This window comes from Callorhinchus milii, unplaced genomic scaffold (genome assembly GCF_018977255.1).
Source record: "Callorhinchus milii isolate IMCB2004 unplaced genomic scaffold, IMCB_Cmil_1.0 Scaffold3, whole genome shotgun sequence".
In the NCBI taxonomy this organism is placed as follows: Eukaryota; Metazoa; Chordata; class Chondrichthyes; order Chimaeriformes; family Callorhinchidae; genus Callorhinchus; species Callorhinchus milii.
This window is the reverse complement of record NW_024704744.1, coordinates 78,079,936-78,101,466: the sequence shown is the minus strand read 5'-3', so window position 1 is coordinate 78,101,466 and position 21,531 is coordinate 78,079,936. Positions and strand designations below refer to the sequence as shown.

The window sequence follows — 21,531 nt, the reverse complement described above, 5'->3', positions numbered from 1 at the left end:
TTTAACCTTCGAGGCTTAAAGAAGTGAAAGACTCCACAACTGATGCAAACTTTTGGTTGACTTTTTTACATATTTGGCAGCTTCACAATTTCACAATCCGCAGCCATAATTCCTTCTTATCCTTTCCCGTAACCGAGCGTTGCTGTGACAAGTCATTGCATCCTCTCATGTTCTTGTGCTTAGATTTCATGCTGTATGAAATTCGTCACAAAGTGTACATCTATATATAGAGAGAGATTCTGGATTGTTTGGATAAGAGCAAACCTTGTATTTGTTTTATCCAAGCTCTAGCTAAAATACTGAAATATATAATAATACTAATCCTTACATTTGGTATAGCGCCTTTCGCGTCAGGAAGATGTGCCAAAGCGCTTCACAGGATGTACTGCAAAGTGTAGTGACTGTGCGTATTGTAGGCGGACGCGGCAGCCAATTTGCATGCAGGCATCAAGATCCCCACAAACAGCAATGAAGTGAATGACCGATTTTATTCCGGGAGCCGTTGGCCCAAAATATTTGGCGGCGCCAAACATGGCGACGGATCATTATCTGCCACGAAAATGATGGCACACACACACACACACACCGGTCCTCCGGACGTCTGAATACAGTTACACACTTGTACTGAATGCAACTGAGTGCAAGAGTATGCCACTGGCTGAGCCAAGCCGACACCTGTCATTCTGAATTTGATTAATTTGATTCAAAACACGGATCCAGTGCAAAACTTAAACCGCGCTGTCGGAGTCAAAGTGACGAGCTCAGCTAAAAAGCCCTTTAACCTGACCCAAGACGTTTTTTTTATAAAAAAAACAATCAGCTCCACACGTGTCCTCTTTAACCATCCTTTGCCTTTTGTTCTAACCACCTGCCTCCTGCCTTTCGGCTTCTTGGCTCCTAATAAGTGCAGCAATTGCTGTTGCTGCTGTATCATTTAAGACGCTTTGGTCTCTTGCCCCCCCCACCACCACCACACACATCCCACCCACCGCTGTTTATTTGGACTTAAGCATCTCACTGAAAAAACACATTAAAAAAAACAGTCAACAGGAAGCTTTTAATGGGGGGGGGAAGTTTGCCTTATGCTCTTAGCTCCAAACAATAAGCCAGAGAAATAAAGATGCCTTGGAAATGGCTTGTAACAGGCTTTTTTCCAGTTTCCTGACTTCGGAGCATGTGTGTTTCAATGATATGGGCTCGACGCTGCCTTTTTGTCTGTGTGTGCGCGTCTGTGTGTGTGGAAAGGTGGGGGGGGGGGGGGCGGGAAGGAGAGGGCTTTTTTTTTATTGACTTGGGTCGTGTTTGTTCCTGCGAGGAGAAGAGAGAGAGAGAGAGAGAGAGCGAGGAAGAGTAAGAGAATAAACCTCGCTGTGAAAACAAAGTGCAAGCAGAGGAGGAAGATTTGGCATGACTTAACGCCAGACCTTTTATGCGGAACTTATCATGCATTTCCATCAATGGAACCCTGTCTGATTTCTTCAACTTGACGGGCTGCTGGCTTGATCGAATTACTTCTTAAAATGCGCGCGCTTCTCCATCAAAGGCAGCCCCGGAACACATTATCCCCCGTCCCCTTCGCCACCGAGCGAGAGATGCGTCTATTGTGTCAGCTGAGTTTTTTTTAATATCTCATGCCTTTGGCGAGAAATTAATTCCTCCTGAGATAAACTTGGGAATATCTCGGGTCAGGCGTTCCGGGAACCGCCCTGCTGGAAGTCTGCAAGGGGTCGGAGTTATCATACTGCTTTTTTTAAAAAAAAAAAAAGCCCCCTTCCCTCCCCACCCGATGGATATCCGTGTCAAAAGCAACCTCTTGAGCTGGTTTGTTTGACCAGGGTCTCCCACAGGTCAAGCTCTTTGCCAGTTGTGAACACAAAAGCTTTCCACTCAGCTCTCCAAAGCTTGTTTCATCTTCAACACACACACACACTCGTGCGCAAACACACGCACGCATGCACTCTGGATTTTTCTCAATTTATAATAATCCTTGTATTTGCTGCAGCGCCTTATCATTTCGTTGAGGCGTTTCAAAGCGCTTCGCAGAATACCCAGGTTGTATGGGACATATTTACATGCGTCTGCCAGGAAGGTGGAAGGCCAACTAGAGGGACCTTGGTCTTTTTTCGCCCAGCATCTCTTATTTCTTATATAATAATAATAATAATAATAATCCTTGCATTTGATATAGCGCTTTTCATGTCGGGAGGACGTCCCAAAGCGCTTCACAGAATACACTGTAAAGTGAATTGACTGTATATTTGTGGGCGAACTCGGCAGCCAATTGCGCACAGCAATGTCCCACAAACAGTCGTAGATTGAAAATGACCAATTTATTATTGTTTTTGGTTTTTGGAGGGATTATTATTAGGCGTGTGGAGTAAGGAAACTTGCCCAAGGTTTCGCCCTGCCGGGAATTGAACTCAGGTCTCTCACTTGCAAAGAGCAGTGTCCCACAAACATTGAGTGGATTGAATGACCAAATTTTTTTTTAAATTGTGGGGGATTATTACCCCCGGAAAACGATCTGCCAATTGACTAACAACCGGTTTCCAACTTACTGCTTGCTAAACAGAGGCGTGTGGGGTAAGGAAACTTACCGAAGGTTTCGCCCCCGCCCGCGAATCAAACCCGGTTCCTCTCGCTTGCAAGGCGAGCGTGCTACCCACTAAGTGACAGTCGAGCCTGATTCCTATACCTCTCGATTCCACTCTCCTACTCCCCTCTATTTCCTTCTCCATCGTGTCTGCAACAAGTTTCCTCTTAAATCCAATGATGATTTCTTCTTCTGGCCGTGAGTTCCAGCTCTCACACCCTCTGTGTAAAAAAGTTCCTCCTAAACTCCACATCAGATCTGTTAGTTCCTATGTTATATTTATGCCATCTAGTTATGGACTCACTAACAAGTGGAAACAGCCAATCAACATCTCCCTTATCGAATTCTTTCACAATAACACCTCAAAACACCCCTATCAGGTCCCCTATCAGGTTTAAAATGTGACGATTAATATTGTTTTAAACAAAATCGCAAGTTATGTGAGTTAACACTACATCAGCAGCGGGAAACACTCTTCACGGTAGGAATTAGTCAGAAAGATAACTAACTCTGTGAAGCACTATGCATTTCAATGGGTTGATTTCAATGAAGCGAAATAGGTTACGGGCATTTTGATCTAGAACTCAGGACAAAGATGAAATGAAGAAAGACGCGACAGGTCAGGGTCTCTGTTCAAACAGTGCAGGCGGAGACTAGTTAACTGGGAGTTTAAAAAAAACAAATGATAACGCAGAACAATTGAAATGAGGATCAAATAGACACAACTCATTCAGAGGACAGATACCCACCTAATCTCCTAATTAAACGCTAAAACAAACCCGGTGGGGATTAGCCGCACCAAAATAGAGATAAGCACTGAGCAAAGCTTTACAATTCTGTAACACATCCTCCGCACTCACACTCTTTCCCACTCCCCCCACACCCCCTCTTCCGCCCCCATTCCTTGCGCCACCTACATCATCAGTCAGTTCCGGATAGCCTATCGTCACATGTTCCCCCTGGTCCCCAGCTCTCTCGTCACTGAGAGTCCAAAGGTTGTGGGTTCAACCCCCACCCCCCCCACGGCGAGATTCTGAGCTCACATGGTTTAGGCTGACACTCCAATGCAGTGCCAGGGGAAACACTGCATTGTTGGAGGTGCCGTCCTTTGGGTGAGACTCTAAACTGAGGTCTCGTCTACCCATTCAGGTGCACGTTACGGATCCTGTGGTACTATTCAAAAAGAGAAGGGAGTTTCACCCAGTGTCCCGGCCAACAGTCCAGGCAGACGGGACCTTGGTTTAACGTCTCATATGTAAGATGGCACCTCGGACAATCAACACACCCTCAGCTCTGCATTGGAGCGTCATCTTAGACTATGTGATTCCAAGTTCCTATGTGGGGCTTGAACCCACAACCTTCTGACTCGGGAGGCAAGAGCGCTACCACTGCGGCAGGCAGACACACGTATCAATTATGATATTTATTATAGAAAAAACTATAATTTGGAACAATCAAATACCAGATTTACAGTTTTTTTTGTTATGATGGTTATAATCGGCAGCCGGCTGCTTTCCCAAAGGAACTTCCCAAAGAGTGACGGAGAAAGAATGTCCTGACTATTTCCACAAGAGCGAATAAAGAGGCAGTCAATGCAGTTCTGCAGATAACAACAACTGGATTTATATAGCGCCCTCCACGCCGGACGGCATCTCAGAGTGCTTCACAGTAACGGTTCCCGGGGCCGAGACAGGGGAAGAGGGAGAAAGGTGACCAAAGGCGCGGTGAAAAGAAAGATCTTCAGCCGAGACCTGAAAATACGAAGAGAGAGAGAGAGCGAGACGAAGGGAGGGAGGAAGGAAGTTGCATAGCCTCGGGGCATGGTGGCTGAAGGCACAGCCGCCGATGGTGGAGCAGAGGATTCGGGGGACAAGGAAGAAGCCAGACCCGGTGGAGCGAAAAAAATATTTTTTTTGTTACAATTATTATAATCGGCACCCACGTTCTCCCTGTAAGTTTATTAATTATACAAGGATTATTTACATAGCCAGAAGATAAAGCCCAGATGAACTGCATTAATCCTTTATTAAAAGCCCTTTTGAGTGGTTTGTGCAGATGGGTGTTAAGAATGATCAGTATGACAGAGCACCTGACCCAGACTGGATGGTTGGTCATTTGTGCATCGCTCCTACTTGACAAAATAAGCGTCCGCACTAACCGAATACTGAGGGACGCTGTACTGTACTGTACTGTACTGTACGGAGAGGAATGCGTTTGCCAGTGTGTAATGTCACACAGCTAAAATCAAAAATCCTTGCATTTGATACAGTGGCTTTATCTACAGGATTCCACCCTTCGGATGAGATGTTCAACCGAGGTCCCGTCTGCCTGTTCAGGTGGACGTTAAAGATTCCATGGCACTATTCGAAAACAGAAGTGAGTTTCTCTCTCGGTGTCCTGGCCAACAATCCCCCCTGCCCCCCAAAATAAAACTGGTCACCCACTACACGGGACACTGCTATCCCACAAGATACACAATCAATCCATTTTACAGTATATCCTGTGTAGCGCTTTGAGACGTCTCAACAATGTAATAAAGCGCTAGATCAAACGCAAGTATTATTATACTTATTATTATCACATCATCAAAATGCTTCACAGGTGAAGTGGATCGACTCTGTACATTCTGGGTGAGCACCGCAGCCGATTTACACACAGCAATGGCCCACGAACAGCCATGAAGCAGATGAACGATTATTTAATCCAGGGCTGGATTGTCGGCCAGGACACCAGAAGAGAGAAACTCCCTTCACTTTTCCAATAGCACCATGGGATCTTTAACATCCACCTGAACAGGCAGATGGGACCTCGGTTTAACGTCTCATCCAAAGCACGGCACCTTCAACACTGAAGCGCTCAATGAAGCACTTTGATTGGCAATTGGCTGCCGCAATTGGCTGCCGTGTTTCACCCACAAAATACACAGTCAATCCACTTTGCAATATATCCTGTAATGTGCTTTCAGACCTCTCAACGACGTGATGAGGCATTCCATCAAATTCTGTTTCCGTGGCGTGATCGTGCGCAGTGTCAAATTCAAAGATTATCATTATCATTTGACAGTTCCTTCTAAAAACAAAAGTACTACGTGATAAACTACATTGCCATTAAAATAGCCTCTTAATTGTTCTGTTTACTGAATATAGTTGTATTCCTCACCTCCACCACCAAAACCATCACTGTGTGACAACATCTGCTGGTTTAGCTTTAAAAGGTTGTAATACTTTTTTTATTAGGGTCAAATTTGGACCGTGTTTCACTAGAACAGCAGAACAGCACATCTCTGTAAAATAAGGCTGTAAACTGAGACTGCGCCTCGTTTGCTCTGTCTGGTGTTTTTCCCACAGACCAACCCTCGCTGGTTTGGCAAAGGGAGACTTTGCTCTCGATTCCACGGCCAGTTTCTCAGAGCTACAAAGCTGGCATCTCACTCCAAGGATTTAAAAGACATGTTCCCTCGCTGCGCAGCTTACAGCTGTTATCATCATATGAAGGGGCAATAAAGCCATCAGCTCCAACAACATGTGAGTGTGCGTTAAAAAAACACAACCAAGGTCAATAAGTACTTGCGTTTTCGTTTATCTATAGGTGCATTTGCTACTGATATTCAGTGGGGGCAATAAACTGGGCTGGACAATTGCTCACTGCAAACAGGTGATCTGAAAGCTATCATTGGCAATAAGGCAATCCCCAGGTAATCAAACCATCCTGTTCTAACAATTATAATTTGAGCGAAGCTCTTTATGGCGGCAATCGCCCAGCTGATAGCTGCCGATTGTTTTTTTTCCTCAGCCATTCCCACACGGAACGCCAACCCAACTCCAAACGCATGCGTCCGTCCCAAGGTTTGTTTATCTGCTGTTGTTTTTTTTTGCCTGTTGCTGAATTAAAGCTGCTGCTTTTTTATGAATGACGGAAAACAGTTCTGTTCAAGGCCTGTCTTTAGGTGGGAGTTAAACATTCCCACGGTCAGCACATTTCGAAAAGAGGAGGGAGTTGCTCAACAGTATCCTGGCCGAGAATTCTCCCTTCTCTCCCCTAATAAAGTTGTCGGTCAGGCCTTTAGCCTCTCTGCCCCCACCCTCTGAAACTCCATCCCACAGTCCCTCAGTCTCGCTCCCTTCCTAGCCTTCTTCAAGAATCGTCTCAAGACCCTCCTCTTTGACCATGCCTTCGGTCACCCCCCTAACCCTACCCTCCCTGCCCTCCGCCCCTCCTGATCCCAACCACCAGCTCGGGTGCAAATCCTTGACTGCCTTGGGACGTCCTCCTGATATGAAAGGAGCTGTGTCAAATGTAATTTGTTGTCGTTGTTATAACCGTTACTATCTCTTATTTCAATCAGCACAGAAAGCTGCAATAGAAACCTTGGTGACTCAAAAACTGTCTAAATTATACAGCTCAATCCTCACTTGCATTTAAAAAGGTCAAAAAATAAAACTGAAATGCATAATGTATATTCGGTAAAACACATCAAGTTCCAACAGAGCTGTGTTGACTCAACCCTTTATTCACTCCTGTGGAAATAGCCAGGAAATTCTCTATCCAGCGCTCCTTCCACATTCTGGGAAGGTCCTTTGGCAAAGCAGGTGGTTGCTGATTATAACAATTATAACAAAAAAAATTAAATCTGGTATTTGATTATTCCAAATTATAGTATTTATTAATAACAAGCCCTGCATTTTTTCTAGCGCCTTATCACGCTGTCAAAATGTCTCAAAGTACTTTGTAGGATTTTACTGTGAAGTGCAGTGACTGTGTATTTTGTGGGTGAACGCAGCAGCCAATTTTGCCCACAGCAACATCCCCCCAAACAGCCATGAATGGTTATTTATGTGGAAAGTTGTTGGCCAGGACACAGAGAAGAAACTCCCTTCTCTTTTCAACTAGCGTCGCAGGAACTTTAACGTCCACCTGAACAGGTACAGACAGGAGCTAGTTTCACCATCTCAGTCAAAGGATGGTACCCCCACAAATGCAGGGCATTCCCCCAGTGCTTCACAGGAGCGTCAGCCCAGACGGTATGGGCTGAAAGTCCACGATGTTGGGGCTCGAACCTGCAACTTTCTGACTCGGAGGCGAGTGTGCAAGTAACTGAGCCTCAAAGCATCGTGGTGATAATAACAACAACAACAACAAAATTACAACATGCAAATGACAGGTCTGCGGAGATTTGAAGCACGGTTGGAATACTAAAACCCTTTAATATTCCATTGCTAGCGAGTTCAAAAAAAGCCAGCTAAAAGTGTTAGGCTCCATGTCTTTAGTTATTAACATCTTTGTATTAGGTAGACTGATTCAGATTTTACCAAAAAGGGGATTTTACCCCAGGGTCCCTTTTACTTCTCAAAAGAACTTCACCCACGAAATACCCAGCCAATCCACTGTACAATATATTCTGTGAAGTGCTTTGAGACGTTTCAACAATGGGATAATAATAATCCTTGCATTTGATATAGCCCCCTATCACGTCGTTCGCCCACAAATATACAGTCAATTCACTTTACAGTCTATTCTGTAATGTCTAGAAGATGTGAAAAGCGCTATATCAAGTGCAAGGATTATTATTATTCAGATGTCTCAAAGCACTTCACAGGATATACTTTAAAGTGTATTTTGTGGGCGAATTGTGGCAGCCAATTGCACATAGCAGTGTCCCAAAAACAGTCATGGATCGAGTGACCCAATTATTACTATTTTATTTTTTACGGGATTGTTACCCCCAGAAAGCGATCCACCAATCGACTAATATACCGATTCCTATTTACTGCTAAGTAAACAGAGGCGTGTGGAGTAAGGAAACTTGCCTAAGGTTTTGCTCTAACCAATACGCCACAGCCCCTAGATAAGGTGCTATATCAAAAGCAAGGATTATTATTATTATTAGAATAAGAAATGTGGCCCAACACCGCTGAGAACAAAGGAGCAGCTTCGCGGCACAAGGAGAGGGGAATTAAAGGCTTAGAGAGCAGGGGAATTGGCCGTTTGATGTTGCCAAGCCCTGTAAGGGACTGTGTGGCCATACCCTGCCCACTGTTGTTTGCCTAGCAAGCCGACAATGGGGTCTCTTAATGGGACTAGTCAAAGGTCAATAAAACACTCAAGTAAAGAGATCCTTCAGAGGCACAGAGCAAACAGGAGGTGATTCAAAGCTCCGCACAAAATGAAAAGATATTGACATCATAGGTGCGAGGCTACATGGTCTCATGTTTGACACAGCGCCTTCTCCGGTCCTCGAGATGTCTCAAAGCGCCTTTTACTGTAAGGTGCAGTGACCGTTCATTTTGTACATGAACATGGTTAACAAGCCTGTGAAGTGAGTGGCCAGTTTTATCTGTATAATAATGTGTGCATTTGATAAAGCACTTTACCCTATCCTTGAGAGGTCTCAAAGCGTTTCACAGAATATATTAACGTCTCAACGACGTAATAAGGCACAATATTAAATGCAAGGATTGTTATAAGGATTCTTTTATATTGTAAAGTGGATTGACTGTGTATTTTGTGGGTGAAATGTGGCATGCAACTGCACACAGCAGTGTCCCACAAACAGCCATGTGACCAAATTTTTATTTTGGGGGAGAGAAGGGGATTATTACCCCCGGAAAGCGATCCGCCAATCAACTAACAACCGGGTTCCTGTTTTCTGCGAGGTAAACAGAGGCATGTGGAGTAAGGAAACTTGCCTAAGGTTTCGCCCCACCTGGGAATCGAACCCAGGTCCTCTCGCTTGCAAGGTGAGGGCTCTAACCACTGAGCTACAGGACTCAAAGTTCCTACCCCCGCCCCCACCCCCGGGAATTCGAATATCAGGGACAATTTTCCCTGACAAGAGCATCTGTCAGCTGAGATATTCAACGTGACGGATGCCTGCTATGATGGCCAGCAAAGTCCCCTACTGGCGCCTGAAATGAACCAGAGGCAAAGCAGGTTAATGCTGGTGTGACCTTTACACGGACTGGCAGAGCAAGGCTTCTGGCAGTCCACAATTGCAAAACACCCTTCCCCCCACACCTCCCCACTCCCAAAATTCCACAACACAAGCCCAGCAATGCATTTTGCGCTGATTCTGTTTTCTATTCATAATAATAATTATAAACCTTGCATTTGATGTAGCACTTTATCGCATCTTTGAGACGACTCAAAGAGCTTCACAGAATATACTGCTAAGTGAATTGACCGCATATTGGGCACAACAGTCATGGATTAAGTGACCAAATTATTTTTTTGAAGGGATTATTACCCCCAGAAAAGCAATCCGCCAATCGACTCAACAACCGGGTTCCTACTTACTGCGAGGTAAACAGAGGTGTGTAGCGTAAGGAAACTTGCCTAATGTTTCGCCCTGCCCGAGAATCAACCTGGGTCCTTGCAAGGCAAATGTTCTAACCAATATGCTACAGGACTCCGCACTTAATCTGTCTATTTATGATAATAATAATAATCCTTGCATTTTTATTTTCGCTGATTAGACTCCTTGTTTTAGCTGGTTAGACTCCAGCACACTCTGGGGTCCCCAAGCCTTGGCTCTTGCCAATCTACGCCTAATAGTTTCCGGAATTAGGTAAGCAGGATACGTCCCTCCAGGGAGAGAGCGCGCATTACATTCCAACAATCAATCTCTGGGATTTCCATGTGTAGGTGGGATGCATGGGATTCTAAGTTTGGTTTGGATACTGTTAAGCACGGTGATGGGGTTCCATATGTGTCAGACACCCGGCTGACCAAATACAAATTCAGGTCCGCACCCTTAAGCTGTCCAAATCCCTCTGTGCTCTGCCTGCATGCTGCTGCTCCTCACTAACAGTGCATTTCAATTTGGCGGTATTGTCAGCAAACCTGGTGAACTCTGATTCATTCTCCCACTCCCAAAAACGGATTTCACCTTAACCGGAAAGGCACGATCTCACTTTAAATGTGTGTTCTTTTTGTCTCCCAGTATTTGCATTTGCTTTACCTGGTCAAAGTATTACTTTCTTCAACGACAATATTAATAACCCTTGCACCTTTCATGTCAGGAAGACGTCTCAAAGCACTTCGCAGGATATACCTAAAAGGGTAGCGACTGTGTATTTTGTAGGCAAACATGACAGCCAATTTGCACATAGGAATGTCCCACAATCAGCCATGAAGTGAATGACCAATTTCATCTGGAGGATTATTGGCCAGGACACCAGGAGAAACACCCTTCTCTTTTCAAGGATTATTATTATTATAAACAGCACTGGAATCTTTAACTTCCACCTGAACAGGCACAGACGCAAGCTCGGTTTAACGTCTCACCTAAAGTCCACCATACAAAAAATCCTGCATGCACCCCAACTCTCTCTAGAAGGCAGTCTTTGGAGGATTTATATGAAAGCAAACAATGCACTATAAAAATATGTCCAGTGCAATTTCCCCAATAAAGTAGGAGCTGTAAGCTAGGTGTATTATAGACAAGGTCCGTGATATATTCATCTGTGATATGGGGAGTTTTTCTTTTCCTATTGAGGGGTTAAGCGAGTTTGATATGCCTTTTGAGTGCTAAACCCCAAATCAGAAATATGAATAATCTTCAAATGAATTCCTGAGATTTAAGGTTACAGCGACAATTGATTATTTATGGTAAGGGTACCTTATAATGCAGCAATTTAATCCCCCTCACCCCATCTCACCCTCTCCTCCACCTCCACTTCCGAATCCAATTTTTTTTTGAACAGAAAAAACGCTTCTGGAGATTTTTGCAGGTGCCAAAATAAATAATGATTCGCCCACCTTATTGCTGAGGCTTTTGCTCGCAACCAACATTAAAGAACCAAAGTGGATGTGAAGGCACGCGACTTAGCATTTTATCTGCTAATTCGCCCAAAATTCTGCTCTGCAAAGTGAGACTGTGGAGAATTGAATTCCAGGGCCACCCTTGGTTTCTCACCCACAGTGCTCGCACCAAGCTGCATAGCTATTGATAATAAAAAAAAAGTCCTGCTTCCTTAATACCCGCATAATAGCTTTGTGGTTGAGGCTTTCGACCTACAGTCAGCTCCGCTCTCTGTTCCTCCTCTCTCCCCGCACCCCCGCACCGTGCCCCGTTTTCTCAATCCCAGTAACAATACTGTGCACGATCCTTTCATTTGACCTAACACCTCGTCATGTCGTCGAGACATCCCAGAACATTTCACAGGATTTTACTGTGAAGCAGTGACTGTGTGTTTTATAAGATCATCAACCGCCCCACAAACAGCCACGGAGCCAGTGACCAATTTTATTTGGGGGATCCTCAGTCAGGACACCGGGAGAAACTCCCTTCTCTTTTCAAATAGTGCCATGAGATCTTTAATGTCCACCTGAACAGATACGGATGGGACCTCAGTTTAACGTCTGATCTGAAGCACGGCACCTTCTACATTGCAGCACCCCCCCCAGCACCGCACTGTTTCCCCGCTCAGAATATAAAACATTTAACTGTTTATCTCCCAATATGCAGTGCCAGGTGGCGCTGGCAGGAGATAAGGGTTAACAGCAACTGTGTCAGTAATGGAAGTAAAGTAGATAATCTCTAGCCATGGTGTAAGGGTTGATACTGAGACGCAAACAAATATGTGTGAAAAGCTATTACAGTCTTGTCTGAGAACGATCAACTCTTGTCAGCCTGACTCATTCGTTAGCACTCTGGCCTCCCGAGTCAGAAGGCTACAGGTTCAATATAATAATATAATAGCAAGCCTTGCATTTGGTATACCAGTTTATCGAGCTGTTGAGACGCGTCAAAGCGCTTGACAGAATATACAGTCAATTCCGTGTACAGTATATTCCGTGAAGCGCTTTGAGACGTCTCAATGATCACGACAACAAGAGCAACTTATAATAATAATAATATTGCATTTAATATAGCGTCTCTGACGCAGGGAAGCGTCCCAGAGCGCTTGCGATAATGATAATGGTGTGATAAGGCACTATTAATAGATGCAAGGACTATTATTATTATTATTATTATTATTATTATTATTTCTGATGGGGATGGACTGTGGTAACCAGGGACAGGTTTGAGGTCTGAATCCCGGGCTGTGATACGTAGGCTGGGAAGCATGATTGGTGACTAATGCCCTCCCTGCCTCGCCTCACATCAGGGTCATGTTGAGTCAAAAACAATCACATGACAATGGAGGCAGTAAAGGTCAGTCAAAGACAGGCGAAAGGCACCCGCAGTCTGGCTGACCTTCTAAGCCTGTGACAAATTGCCATCAGTCGATGTGCGCTAATGACAAACTCCACTCAGGGCGATCAATTGACTTTTTTTATTTAAAAAAAAAATGGTTCACGCGAGAGAGAGTAGGAAAAAAAAACCCTACTTACAGGTCAGCTCGTCTCACCTCCCCCTCCCCGCCCGCCCGCCTGCCCTCTCCCTCGCTCTCTCGCTCACGTAATATAAAAAGCTTTATTTTTGTTCATTTCAGTTTGTTTGTTGAGTGTATTGCAGGATAGTCAGTTAGCCTGCAAATGCTCTTTCTCCTCCTTTGCCCCCTGCCCTCCGATCCCTCTCTCTCTCTCTCTCTCTCTCTAACCTTCCTTCCCTCCCTCTCTCTAACCCCTCCAGGCTAATGCAGCAATACACACACACGCACTGCCTTGTGCATCGTTGAGGTAAAAAAAAAGGCAGTGTGCTGGAGCCTGCCAGATCCACAATGTTACAGCACTGGCTGGAAACCAGTGAGAGGCCCAGGCACACACAGTATTGATAGCCATGTCCATGCAATCATGTCTAGTGATGTTTAAATGGCATCTTTTGCCAGCTTCCGGTCTCTGCTTTAAAGCTCACAGCAGTTTCTCCTCTTTAATTCTCTGCTGCCTTCGCCCATTCCGTGTTGCCAGTCTGGCTCGGACAGTGGGGCTCTGTCTTTTGCTCAGGCCAGCGCTCCATAATGTGGGAGACACCGTCCTTCGGATGAGACGTCATAATATAATAATAATCCTTGCATTTGATATAGGGCCTTATCACGTCATTGAGATGTCTCAAAGCGCTTCACAGAATATACTGTGTACTTTGTGGGCGAAACGGGGCAGCCAATTGAGTACTAATAGTAGTGGATTGACTGACGAAATTATTATTCTTTTAAACGGAGGAGAAGATGGTGGGGAGAGGGGAAGAGGGAGGGGGAGGGAGGGGGAGGGGAAAGACGTTAGCCAATGCATAATTGGAAAAATGTGAAAAATGAAGTGTCAGTTCGGTCGATAAAGAGCAAAGGTCAAGAGGGAGCCACAGCCTTAACTCTATATGAAACACGCTCATTAAAACATCCAGTCAGAAGGCTTCTTCCTACCTATCCCATTAGTCATTAGACATCTGACTGTTTCCAATGCCTGGCTCTCTTTGCGCTCTTATTACTTGCTATTTATTTTCTCTCTCTCCCCCTCTCTTCATCTGAAAAGGCAAGCGGGTATATAAATCGTCGTTGATTCATCTGGCGTTTAATGTAGCACCTCTCCCTCGCCCCGCACAGCCCTGACACAACCCAACCACATTCACATTCCCTTCAATAAGGACTGGGCTGCCTAGAACGTACCACCCACACTCTCTCAAGAGACTCGCTTGCTCACTCACTTAGTCACCTACACTCACTCACTCACCTACACACACACTCACTCACTCACACTCACTCATCTGCACACACTCAATTACACACATGCAACTCACCTATATGCACACACACACCTACACACGCATACACACACACACACATGCACCCCACGTACTCACACACCCACACAAAAATCCACACACACATAGAAAAGCTCACAAACATACACACGCTCACCCTCACACCAACTCTCATACATCCTCCACATTCACACTCACCCACACCTACACACACTCACCCACCCACAAATAAACACACCACCACAATAAAATACAAAATTACATTTGTAAGGCGCCTTTCACGTCGGGAAGACATCCCAAGGCGCTGAGCAGTCAGGGACCTGAGGCGGAGGTGGGGGGGGGGTGGGGTGGTGGTTAGGATCAGGGAGGGTGAAGGGCGGGGTAGGAGGCTGGCCGAAAAGGAGGGTCTTGAGGCCTGCCTTGAAGGAGGCAAGGGAGGGAGCGACGCAAAGGGTACGTGGGATGGATTTCCAGAGGGTGGGGGCAGAGTGACTGAAGGCCTGACCGCCAATGGTGGGCGGAGGACATGGAGCAGGCCAGAGCCTGCTGAGCGGAGGGAGCGGACAGGTTGATAAGGGGTTAGCAGGTCAGAGAGGTAGGAGGGGGCAAGGCCATGGAGGGCCTTGAAGGTGAGGTTGAGAATTTTGAACGCGATCCTCTGAGGGATGGGGAGCCAGTGGAGCCAGGCGAGGGTGGGTGTGATGGGGTCATGGAGCCTGGTGCAAGAGAGTACAAGAGCTGCAGAGTTCTGGATGATCTGCATCTCGTGGGGGAAGAGTTGAGAAGGCTGACAAGCAGGGCGCTGGCATAGTCAAGCCTGGTTGTAATGAAGGCGTGTATGAGGGTTTCGGCGGCCTGAGGGGTGAGGCAGTGGCAGAGTCGGGCAACGTTGCGGAGGTGGGGAAAGGCAGAGCGGGTCATGGCTTGGATGTGGGGGAGAAAGGACAGTTGAGGGTCGAACAAGACGCCTAGGTTCCTGACTGGCTCAGTGAGGTTGAGTGTGCAACCGTGGATGCTGATGCTGCCAGTGCCTGAGGTGCGGAGGCAATCAGGAGACCCTCGGTCTTGCTGACGTTTAACTCCAAAAAGTTGGCTCTCATCCAGGACTTGATGTCTGACATGCAGTCTGTCAGATATTGTCAGATATTGACCAATCACGTAAACACCTTTCCCGCAATTTTCTCTATCTCTCTCTTTCTCACACACACACAAGCCTGAAAACACAACCACAACATTCAGAAGTTCATGAGAATGAGAGCTCATTTAATTTGAATAAATCCATTAGCATTGTTTCATTTAAATGCACTGAATGAACCATGAACCAGCTCTGTTTCTCTTTTTTTTTAAAAAAAAGACTCTTTTTATCAACAAAGCTCAAATTGTCCCCCTTTTTTATTCTCACAAACCGTTAACCGAAACACTTCGAAAACCAAAGTAAGGACCAAAAAACGGTGGCTGGCTCGGTCACCCACAGAATGCCACCGGTTTTCATCCCAGAACTTGTTACAATATCACATCCTATCGCTTGCGAGGCGCGTGCTCTAACCAATATGCTATAGGACGTCACAGGCGGGCAAAGGGGGGAAGGGGGGTGGGGCGTGGGGGGCTGTAGAACCATTACCCCAACTATCAAGTCATGGGCTGCACGAGGGGATAAACATAAGATAAGGGGCAAAAGGAAAACCACTGTCCAAACCGCTCATTTTCCTTCCACCGCTCCCGTACCCCAAAGGTACTGTGGGCTGTGCTCCGAGCTGCTGGCTTACCTTGCTCGCTGCTGTTGTCACCGCTGTGTGATGTGTGACCCCCGCTGGACGGCCCCGGGGTCCCTCCTGACCGCGTTGATGCTGTGTCGTCGTGGTCCCTGTTCCAAGTCTGAAATTGCGAAGGGCAATGATCAGGGCGCGGACATCACTCACTCACTGCATCCGCTGAGACTCCGGCTCAAAGTCTCTGTTTAACAGGTTCCGAGATCCCACCTCTCCTCGCGTTCAAATCCCCCCGTGGCCTCGTCCCGGTCCCCCCATCCCTCACGCCACACACACCACCTCCCAACCTCTGCCAGCTGACCTCCCCATCCCCTCCCTCCCTCCCTCCACATCATGTTCTGTCCCTGTCTGATCTGCCCCATTTGATACACGCCTTTCATGTCAGGACATCGCAAAGCACTTTGCAGGATACACTGTAAGGTGCAGTGACCGTGCCTGTTTTTGCAGGCAAACACGGCAGCCAATTTGCACACAGCAAAGTCCCACAAATAACTGGGATGGGGACCCCAGGAAGGGTGATTGAGGCCAGGATGCTGAATTAAGTTAAGAAACAGCTCGATGCAGTAACAGGGGAACAGGAGGCTGTTCTGGAGGGATGATATCGGACGGGCTGAAGGGTTCTCTTCATTTGAAACCTCTTTAGTGATCCCGTCCTTTGGAAGAGTCATTTAAACCAAGGTCAGGTGGATGTTAAAGATCTTGTTGTGCTACTTGTTAAAGAGAAGGGAGTTTCTCCTTGTATCCTGGCCAACAATCCCCAGATCAAAATCGGTTATTTACTTCCTGGCTGTTTGTGGGACACTGCTGTGTGCAAATTAGCTGCCGTGTTTCACCCACAAAATACTGTCACTATAGTGCAGCGCACTATATACGTGCAAGTTGTTGTTGTTATTTTGTCCACAAAACATACAGTCCATTCACTTTACAATATATTAAAATACAAGGATTATTATTATTATTATTTTTAATAATAATAATAGAATACAGTAATAACCAAACTGAGACACTACACCATGTGAAGAGCGCTATATTAATGCAAATTGTTGTTGTAATATTCTATGAAGCGCTTTGAGACGTCTCCTCAAAGGCACAATATCAAGTGCAAGGATTATTATTATTATTATTATTATTATTATTGCATTGTGACTGCTTCCTGCACAGATCTACACATATCCCTCCTGCCCTGGCATTCAGAGGGAAGAGACTCAGAAAGAGAGATGAACAAATAGGGAAAAAGGAAATTCATCTCAATTAAAAACTGCATCGTTCCCTGTGTGCCCCTTTCATTCATTCATTGATTCATTGATTCATTCATTCATTCATTCATTCATTCCTTCATTCATTCATTCATTCATTCATTCTCTTTCTCTCTCTCTCTTTCTGTCATATACATGAACACATCTCTATTCAATTCCAGATAACAGAAGTTCCTCACCCTGTGTGTTCCCTTTGGCAACATTAAACCCTGTGTCATAAAAATCAAACCCTGCATGGCTCGGCCCATCATATACACTAACTGTCCTCACTGTCACAACAAAACACACAGTCACTATACTTAACAGTATATATTGTGGAGTCCTGTAGCATAATGATTTGACACAATGCCTTATCATGTCTGGAAGATGCCTCAGAGCGTTGAACAGGGTATTGAGACATCTCAACGATGTGAGAAGGTGCTACATCAAATACAAGGATTATTATTATTATTGTACATCCGGTCTGGATCTACAATAATAATAATCCATGCAATTAAACAAAAACACGCGGACGCTAGAGCAGCAGATTGTGGATTGACTGTATTTTGTAATGCGGCAAAAAGTAAACAGTCGTGGATTGAGTGATATTTTTTTTACGTATTATTACCACCGGAAAGCAATCCACCAATTGACGAACAACCAGGTTCCTACTTACTGTTAGGTAAACAGCGCTGCGTGGAGTAAGGCAACTTGCCTGAGCTTTTACACCGGCCGGGAATCGAACCCGGGTCCTCTCGCTTGCAAGGTGAGCGCGCTAATCACTACGCTACAGGACTCCACAAGAGAGCAGGAACAAAAAGGAAACTTCAAGCCCCAAACTATAATTACAGGGAAAGCGGCTTATTTGTAGCAGTGCAAGTGAACAGGAATAGTAAAGTTAAGCTATAAAAAAGGCTGCTGATCCTATAATTTCGAGCATGTTGCTTGGCTTCAAAGAGCAACTCTCTCTCTGCCTCCTCTTGCAACAAAAAAACTGTTAACAGTCGACTATATGACTCGACTGTTGTACAAAGCCGCACAATGTGAAATAAAAGTCCAGGCCAGAGGGGGAGAGAGAGGCTTAATCACTTGTTTGGTAATTAAACCAGGTTGGAGTTTGGCCACACATTGTCAGCTGCTCGCTGATCAGTATGTGGCAAAACGGACCAGACGTGGGATAAAATGAAAACAAGAGTAACAATGAGTTTCCCATGGACTGTGTACACTCAACCCCATGCCAGGCCACCTTGTAACATTGAGAAAAAACAGATGTGGCTCCTTATCACTGGGTACGTTTCAAAGTAACTTTCAGATAGAGAGTGTGGGGGGGTGGGGGGAGCGCGGAAGGGAGGGTGGGAGGTAGTGGAGGAAGGCAGGGTCAGGGTGAGGGGGTAGAGGGTGGGGGAAGGAAAAAAATCCGCCTGTAAAATCGATTCCGCGACAGAAAAAGCGTTTTTACCGTAGCTCCCCTCCTTACGCTGCCCTTTATCACCATACAAGAAAAAAAGGATTCTAATTAGCTTTTAGTGCAAGCTTTTAAAAAGGCTCCAATAAGTTCCAGACCATCCCACACAGGCTTTTATATGTAATGGGATAAGCTTACTCGTAGTGTATTATAGTCTTAAGTTAGCTTAAGGTGGAATAAAGGAACTATTTTAAAAACATGACTAAAAATATCTCACCATGGGGTTGCAAACAGTGCTAATTCCTCTTTAGAGCTCCTGTTTTCAATACCGCTGCATACAGTTGCTAATAAGGTCCTATGTTCGGATGGTTTGCTGACATAGGAACACAACTTGAGTGAATGTTGCAGAGCAGGATTTTTTATTTTATACGTGAACACCTGATAACTCGTCACTTAATGGGGAAAAGGCTCAGCGACGAGTTATCAGCAATGGCCAAACAGGCACTTAAATAATCCTCGTCGTTGAGACGTCTCAAAGCCCTTCATAGGATATATTGCAATCCATGTCAGCCCAGTTTCCGCGCACCAAGGGGTTGAGTTACCAGGAGTTTACAGTGGTTACAATTGACAAAGAGGATTTTGTGTTCAGGATGGCAGTGGCGATAGTTGCATTGGCCTCTTCTTTCCCTATCTTCAGGTCACGCCTGAAAACCTTCCTCTTCGACCGCGTTTACGGTCACCTCCCCCCAGCTCGGCATTCCGTTCCGCCACCGTCAAGCGCTCTGGGACTCTACCTTGAGTGAGTGCTGCTATATAAATGCAAGTTGCTGTTGTTGTCGTGTGTGTGTGCGTTGCAGCCGGGTGAGGAGAGGTCAGGCTCGACTGTGTCGCCTTCTACAAGTGGACTCCCCACACTCACCGTCATGGCTCACGCATGAACAATGGTCACTTGAGTGGGGCGAAGGGGAAGAGGGAGAGGAAGGCCAGGGGAAGAGCGAGACCCCAGCAAGAAGAGGCCAGACCAGGATCAGAGAGACACGTGCCAGTGGGGGAGAAAATTAAGAGAGAGAAAAAAATCAGATGCATTCAATTTTAAAAGTAAATGGGTTTTACTCGCTGGATTTTGTATCCAGACACGAACAAGGCTCATTCCAATTTGTCTTTCTTCCTTTGCTAATTCCTTCTGCTCCCCCCCCCCACCCACCTCCCCTTCACTATTAGTTTATAGTTCCCCATCAACGCAGACAGGATGGATCGAGTTACACCATAATTAGGCACAAACTCGGGGTCTGCTTTTGCGACGGGCCGACTGACAGAAAGAAAAAAATGCTGCCAGTCAGTCACAGACCTTTTCAAAGCAGCCCACCCCCTCCCTGTGAAGCCAGGCACCCAGACATGCTTTGTGGAATTTGCCCAATTGAACTCCCAACGGTTACCCCAATGCACATTCAGGGTTCTAAGTCCACAGTCACTACACTATGTTGTAAAATCTGCAAAGAGCTCAGAGACATTCTGACGAGAAGCCAAAAGATTACACATTATTTTACACCTTATAATAATAATAATAATCCTTGCATTGGAAATAGTGTCTTATCACGTCGTGGAGACGTCTCGAAGAGCTTCACAGGATATATACGTGAAGTGGATTTGACTGTGAATTTTGTGGGTGAAACATGGCAGCCAATTTGCGCACAGCAGTGTCCCAGAAACGGTCATAGATTGAGTGACCAATTTCATTTGGGGTGATTTTTGGCCAGAACACCGGGAGAAACTCCCTTCTCTTTCCAAATAGTGTCACTGGATCTTTAACATCCACCTGAACGGGCAGTCAGGAACTCGGTTAAAGGTCTCATCCAAAGGACGGCACCTCCGACAATGCAACACCCACCCCGCCCCCAGCGCTGCATTGGAGCATCAGCTTAGTCTGTGTGATTCTAAGATCTGACGTGAGGCTTGAACCCACAAACTTCTGACTCAGAGGTGAGAGCGCTACCACTGAGTCAGGCGGACCACACGAAATGGAATGTACAAAACAGAAATGTTTAAAGAGCAGCACAAAGTGAAAACAAGATGCTTTATTTTCACTTTGTGACGCCCTTCAAACACAAGGCGGAGAAATTGAGGGCGAGAGTTCCTATGTTTCCGAGCAAAGCGGACGAAATGACGGCTGCTGATGGTGGAAGGGATGAGGATGTGTTTAGGTATTTATTGTTGGTTTTCTCCCGTTGCAGGTTCGAGAGAGAGAGAAAGAGCAAGGCGAGGGTGAGAGAGGGCCTTGTTTATTCAGAGTTGTGTGGGAAGAATGGGACAGGACACACCCAGGGGATGGACAATGACTGGCACAAAAGCTCCGATGGTTCGACGTGTAAAAGGATGTGTTTTTTTCCCTGCGTGCTGCAAATTCCCACTTGAAAATATAATTAGAAGTAGAAAATGGTAAACTATTGCATTAACTGTAATTGAACAAAACACCGCCATGCCTGTGGGAGGCTGCGGAAAAAAAGGCAAGTGGCCCCCATGGGACATTTGGAATAAATCAGCATTTGAGAGCGACAATCCTAACCCTGATCCTAACACGACGCTAGTTTGTTGATTGGCAACGCAACTCGTGGTGAATAGGAAAAATTGGGTACAACGCGAGGGGAACACAGATCAAACAACGGCAACAGCAACATACATACATCTGTATAATGCCTTACACATCGGGAGGACGTCCCAAAGTGCTGGAGAGTCGAGGATGTGCACCCGAGCTAGGTGTTGGGATCACAACGGGTGGAGGACTGGGAAGGTGGTGGTTGGAGGGTGACCGAAGACGCGGTCGAAGAGGAGGGTCAGGACCTCTCTCGGTAGCAATGACTTTTATTGACTGGTTTAAGCCCTGTCGTGTAGTG

General features: G+C 45.8%; 1 protein-coding gene across 3 annotated transcripts in view; it reads right to left on the bottom strand.

The window, feature by feature from the left end:
- The window catches only part of LOC103177894 (homeobox protein Meis1), a 156,998-nt gene that overhangs the window by 103,109 nt on the left and 32,358 nt on the right, over window positions 1-21,531 (bottom strand). For all 3 annotated transcript variants that reach the window (XM_042333689.1, XM_042333690.1, XM_042333692.1), the window contains exon 7: window positions 15,998-16,106. In XM_042333689.1, coding sequence (XP_042189623.1) covers window positions 15,998-16,106 — 109 coding nt within the window. The remainder of the gene's footprint in view (window positions 1-15,997; window positions 16,107-21,531) is intronic.